The 6,556-nt window shown below is 44.3% G+C and overlaps 2 protein-coding genes across 2 annotated transcripts in view; both read right to left on the reverse strand.

Annotated features, from left to right (window-relative positions):
* The window catches only part of FUBP3 (far upstream element (FUSE) binding protein 3), a 34,779-nt gene extending 34,509 nt beyond the window's left edge, over positions 1 to 270 (reverse strand). Inside the window, exon 1 of the mRNA XM_009322183.1 lies at positions 238 to 270. Within this exon, the coding sequence (XP_009320458.1) occupies positions 238 to 270 (33 nt within the window). The remainder of the gene's footprint in view (positions 1 to 237) is intronic.
* Positions 271 to 6,414: 6,144 nt separating this feature from the next.
* ASS1 (argininosuccinate synthase 1) overlaps positions 6,415 to 6,556 on the reverse strand; it is a 41,387-nt gene continuing 41,245 nt past the window's right edge. Inside the window, exon 12 of the mRNA XM_009322184.1 lies at positions 6,415 to 6,546. Within this exon, the coding sequence (XP_009320459.1) occupies positions 6,415 to 6,546 (132 nt within the window). The remainder of the gene's footprint in view (positions 6,547 to 6,556) is intronic.

The following is a 6,556-nucleotide window of genomic DNA, read 5'->3' on the forward strand; positions in this document are numbered from 1 at the left end:
CAGCTATTTTCTATATAGGTGGTTTTGTAACAGTTCCAAGACAGCAGTGCTTCATTTGTAAAGTAAACAGTTTTCTGCTTGCTTTTAATATTTGTTTAATTAAGACCACATTCACCCACTTCCTCTTCCTGATCGCAAGTAGGTATTTACTCCCTGGGACGTTATATTCAGGTTTGTTCGCTCAATGGACAGCTGACAAGCTAAATCTTGCAAAGAAGAGAGTTCAAACTAGCTCACCAACTTCGTCCTGGAGAAGCTGCCACCCACCATAGCCGTGTAGGAGGACACATGCTTCCTTCTGCGTCCGTGCACATCCAGATACATAGAAATGCATACTCGCACACCGGTGGGGGGAGTGGAGGGAGAAGAATGTGAAACTACACAGCACAAGGACAGGTTTGGGAACTCCTTCTCAAAGAGACTGGATCACTCTGTGTTTACTGTACAAAGAATAAGCCAGCAGGCAAACTATTAGCCCAGAATTAGTTTCCATTTCCTGCAGCGGTCAATACAGCACGAACACGACTAACGCTGCTTGTGCCTCTGCTTCCATCCCTTACAGAAGGGTAACAGGCATTCCCTGCCAAGCCAGGGCGCAAGGAGGATATTTACAGGAAAGAGGAGACAGTCAGGTATCACAGTAAGGGGACTAAGGTAAGCAAATAAACTAGGTGAGAGAGACCTAGCCACCACTTAATAAAAGTAAAAAGTTAAGCTCGTCTCTAATGACACTTGGGAGACATCTACACAGATAGATGCTGACAGAAGCGAGCTCTTCCACCTGCTCTCCAAGCTAACTGATGTAAGCCCACTCTAGAAACATACAGGTGCATTACTTCGGTGCTGCACCCGAGTTAATACCCCCTTCAGGGACAGGCAAACTGCAGTCTCGCAGCACCCTTTGTCTACATAAAGTACTCTACTATAATAAGCAACTGCAGAACAAAGTAGTTACAGAACAAATATAAAGCACAGTGTATTCTACAGCATTTGCTTCCTTTTCCAGCAGAAAGAAAGTAATTGAATAGGATCTTTACTAGGAGTCTGATCTCACTCTATTATAACTGGGATTTCACCAGAGAATAAGCAACAGGAACAGAAGAAAGAGCATTTTACACAGATATGTTTTAAAATGAAGACAAGGGCAAATGACAAATATAACTAAAGGTGTTTCTCAAATTTGAGTTTTACTGCAACAGAAAGACATCTACAGTAACTCTGGCTGTTGACACTATCGGCTGCTGCAGTGGAATAAACAACTGCCAAAGATTCAGAACCACAGGGTACCGAAAAAAAGCTATTTGAAATAATCTTGAAAGATTGAGGGCACTGCTTTTAGAAAGAGAACAGAAAACATTCTCTTCAATGCCTTGCATGAAAAGGGCTCCAAGTTTTGACCATTTTCTTCTCATAGTCCATTCCCTCCTGTCCTCTTTTAGAAAGTCAACAATTTTGTTGTGTCAGAAACGCCAGGAGCTACAGAATAAAGTCTTCCTGCAGGACCAGCACAGTGATCAGGTAGCAAAGTTTTGACGACAAGCACCTTGTATATCAACATCTCCAAAAACTAATAAGCCTGTAGAAATCTGATTCTGAAAGCATTAACACAGACTACCCCTTGTCCACTCCATACCAGGGAGTACCGGGTGATGCCTTGCTTTTTTGTTGAAAACTGTACTGCATCCATGGTTCCAGCCCTTTGCCCACATGCTTTCCCCCCACGTTTGGAATGCAGAGGATTTTAATGAAGGTACAAAGAGCACAGATGTTTCCCCAACTACTTCAATGCTGAAAAATAAATTTAAAAATATATTCTATAACAATCTATTAACAGCATTCACATAATAACTTACAAGCGTATGCCAAAAGGAACAGTGTCAGGTATAACAAACCCTGGCATGTTTTGGAACATTTGATTTTAACATGCCCTTTATGAACTCTCTTTCTGTTAGTAGTTTTTTTACTTGAAAAAAATCTGTAAATTGTGGAAACTGCTAGCTGACAGTTTGGAGCTGAAAGCACACACCACACGCTCAAGGGAAAGAAAAAAAAATTGCCTGTGGACAGCAGAAGCTGGCCTACAAAAGGAAGCTAGCATGAGGCACAAAGGTGTGCATGAACAGATCACCGGCACTAAGGCTGTCCGCTCCCAGAGCGGGAGAGCTTTGCAAACCCCTACTCATGCTTAGCACACAATTATCACCCTGGCACAGAACCCTCCAAGTAAAGGGCAAAGTAAGAGAATCAAAGCAATTTTTACATTACCACCTTTTGGGATATTTTCCTCTTCCCGCCCCCCCCGCTTTATTTAAACTTGCACCCTTATCTCTAAAGCCTCCCAGCTGCCACCGGATTACAGGCAGACAACACGCCACCTCACTACAGTGGGAAAAAATATCCTGCAAAATTAAGAGTTGAGCTTTTTAAGGAGATGTAGCAGTTAAAAATACACTTTAACTTCTCATATTCAACTTAAAATGGGAAAAATAAGCACAAAAGTTAAAACACAGCAAAAGTAAGCAAGACCTAGCCCTTATCTGACTAAATGACCTTGAGTAATGTACTGCTAGCCACTGCTTTTGTCCCGCTGTATGTCAGTCTTAATTCCCCCCCCCTTTTTTTTTTTCCTCTAAACCCAACACATCCATTTTACTAAGCTCTGAAACACACTGGAAAAAAGCATCACTACCACAGAACTGTTTCTGCACCTAATTTCTCCAAAATAAAGCTCTCCAAGAAACACTTTAAAGGACACAGTACAAACCTGAGCTACAAATTGTACTGGTAAAGCCAAGAAAACCAAACAAAATAACCCAAAGTTGTGTGAGGAATACATGTTTTCCTATACCTTGCACTTCTGTCCTCCTATACCTTCAACGCTCTTTAAAAATAATGTAACACCAGAACACTTTCAAACATGAAGCTTCTTTGCTTAGTTACAGCAGGCCTCAAACACCAATATCTGCAGAATTCAGCTTTCAAGAGAAAGGGCCTAGCTTCTGGGAAGAATGTCTCCATGCTGTCCTGCAAAAGAATAGCAACCGATAAAATGACCAATTCTAGGTATTAGCAGGATATAAAACAATAAGGCTCTGTCACCTGGCCCTTCAGACAGTTCTAGTACTTCTGCTACTTTTCCCATTCGTCAAGCAGAATACTTGAGTTTGCGCGACAGACATTTCCCCAGAGCTCTGTAGGAAGTAGCAAAGCCATCCACAACCATTTACATTTCATGTCACCGGTGGTTTTCCTAAATACTAGAGTAATTGCAAAGCCCTAAATCTATTCGAGGATGATCTGAAAAAGTACTCTGCAAGGGGATAAAGAAAAGTAAGTCTTAAGACCTCTCCATCCCCACAGAAATTAGAACTTGGAGCCTGATAATAGAAAGGAATTCTAAACATACAGCACGTTGACTCTCAGTAAGTCTCAGGATATTCATCCACTTTCAAGGTACCCAAGATGGCACGCTACAGGCTAACCAAGCCACAGCCTTTCCTCGTCATAGCGTTCCCAGAAATTCAGATTCAGGCAGTACATATGGCAGGTTACAAGAAGGACAGCATGTGTATGAAGAGGGAGCCAGTAAGTGCTGCAAACACATGCGTTGTACTGAAAATGAGACTGCCAAGGAGAACAGGAGAGGGTAAGAACCAAGCAAGACGCTGTTTTGTCAATAAGAACAAGACTTAAGGACAGTCTGATAGAAATCCTTTTTTGTCCAAAGCACAGGCAGCTTTGCTTATTTTCTAATCCCATCACTCAAAAGGGGAGCAAACATCATCCCTCTCTTGCCCCCCACGCCAAAATGCCACAGAAGAAAAGCCACCCTGCCTAGGAGCAGCTGGACAGATCAGTCACCACCTATGATCCACAAACTAATCCGCTCACTCGAAGCATGGTGCAGAAGATGCAGGACAGACCATCTCAAAGCCCCAGCATTCACTTGAAAAAGCAATTTTTGATACATCTCAAATATTTAAGAGTCCACAAAAAACCCAAACAAGTCCAGCACAAACATTGAAAGCAACGTATGAGTCAGTTCTTTCAAAGGTATTCCAGATTTCTTACTCTTATGTCATCTCACATCCCAGTGACTTCGAGGAATGCAGTTACTGTGACTGATCAGGAAAGCCTTCCCTGCTCCGAATTATTTAGTTATTAATAACTAAGCATTGTATTCCACAGCCCAATTTTAGTGTTATGGCTTTCATGAGAACTGAATTTAATAAACTTCATTATTAGTCTTAAGTGTAAGATTAAGCTTTGAAAGAGTTCAAACGTCAAGCCAGGGATGCCATACCAACCCACGAAGCAAGAACTACGATTGCATTTTTTTCCTCTGCTCCCTCATCCCCTTAAAGCAAAAGTAATACTCAGAAGTCTACGGCATTGGCCAGAAACAGTACAAAAGCTGACATCTACGTACCCGGTCAGTACAGTTCAGGCAAATACAACGTTAAACACACTCGGTGACAGCTCTGCCATCACCTCCAGAGAAGTGTCAGGTGTAACTGCCTTTACATCCCGCCTGGTTCTCAGCCAGGAAGTTCCATCACAGATTGCTTGGGTGGCGAGGTAAATACCCGTCCACTGAGCATTGAAGACCATCTTCCTTTGGTAACAAGTCACCAGTGACAATTTAGTCCTGCCGAACTGCGCAGAAGACTACCTACTCCCTTACAAAGCCTCTACGGAACTAGATCAAATCAAGTACTTTTGCAGGGGGGGAAATATTTTAGCACTTGCCAACAATTCTTTTCATCCCACAAATTCTAATGGAAAAAAAAAATATCACATTCAACAGGCAGCATATAACTCACTGCACAAAAATGTAGGCCACTGCGCTCCCATGAACACGTGCAGAGTGCGCATTTCTCAACACACTTGTTTCCAGCGTGAAGAGATAGCAGGAAGGTTGCTACGCTGCAGCGCCTGACCTGAAGTTGGCAGCTTGGAAGATTTTGAAATCTTCCAGTTCAGACTAACTCAAGTCGTAGGCTGATGGAAACCCAACACATTCTTTCAAGTAGAACAAACTTAAGAACAGCAAAATCAGAGTGAGCACAGCTAGGTTACAGAATTATTTAACGCTCCATCCCCTTCACGTGTGGGTTAGGGGGCCTCACAGGTTCACCCTACAAACATGAGGACAGCAACTACGCAACACTGATTCAGATCGATTTTCAGTTTGTGCTGTTTTAGCCTAACACCGTCCCAGGCACCCCACTTTCACATTTAACCTGTTACTGATCAGATGAGTGGTACATACTGTGGCACTTTCGACATACTCACAAAATAATTTCAACAGGCTGCAACTTACCAGCAAATAATTATTTTTGTCTACACAATCAGGTTATTCAAAGATTATTCAACTGCTAGCAGGCAATAATATTACCAGATATTCCACGAGATGTTTTTGCAATGAGAGGCCTTTGGTAACAGACAACCAGGTCAAGACAAACACAGCTGCAGTGCCTCCAATTTAACTGCATCACGTAGATAACCCTGGGCTAACAGCAGAGCTTTCAGACATCACATACCATCAAGGCCACAGCGCTTCGGTAGCCACTGAAAAAAGTGACGCGTGGCCTCATCCGGGAGGCAGCTAACACGCAACTTGCCTACTGCAATACTTATGCTGAGAAAGAAATCGACAACCGAAGAGCAGACTAGCTCGTGACCTCCTCTGGGAAGGTGCAGGGTGTTCATCTAGAACAGCGAGCGCCTCTGTACGAGTTGCCGAAGACCGCACAGAATGCGGACTTGCTGCCGTACTGATTCACAAGTGAGCTGCGAGCGACAGTACGCCACTTAAGTTCCATTAGAGCGATCGCTTGAAAGGTCTTAGGGTCCAGCTTAGTTTCTTCAGAAGTTTCTCAGTGACATGAGAAAAGCGAGTCTGGGCAACAGAAGGAGATTCTCCCACCTGGCCTGTAACATTGGAAAGAATAAAGTCAGGGTCTTCAAGCACCAGCGGGGCTGCGGCCCTGGTACTTAGCTGTATTACACCTTGTTAAGGTGCAGTTACCGAGCACGAGTAAAGCGCAACCTGTTCAGAGATGGAACAAACACCTACGGCAGACACGGAAGAAGAGATGCGACAAACAGTCACAAAATCTGCACTGGTGGCAGCAGCTTCTTCTTTCTGGAGCCGCCCTCCACACACCGAGAAGCACACAAACATTTGGAATATCCTGTACCGAAGACAAGGGTGTCGATTGCTGCAGGTCTGGGCGCTTCCGCCGAAAGTTTCCATTTTAGCACCACGTAAGCTCGGAGATTCCTTTGGGGAGCACTTCGGTCCCCCCTCTCTCTCCCTCCCAGGAGGGAATGCAAAGCCCCCCCTGCGCCAGGGCTCCTGGTGATTAGCCTAACGCACGATTAAGGCCTCATTTAAAAAAGGAGCTCGCGTTAGCTCACCCCCAGCCGTCGCAAAGCGCAAGACGACAGCTTCGCAGAGGAGAGCTCCCGCAGGCTGCAGACCGCCTCCTTCCCCGCAGAGCTGCGTTTCTGCCGTGCCACAAGCCCCGGCCGCGACTCGCGCTGGAGGGGA

Source organism: Pygoscelis adeliae, unplaced genomic scaffold, assembly GCF_000699105.1.
Source record: "Pygoscelis adeliae isolate BGI_AS28 unplaced genomic scaffold, ASM69910v1 Scaffold114, whole genome shotgun sequence".
Taxonomy (NCBI): Eukaryota; Metazoa; Chordata; class Aves; order Sphenisciformes; family Spheniscidae; genus Pygoscelis; species Pygoscelis adeliae.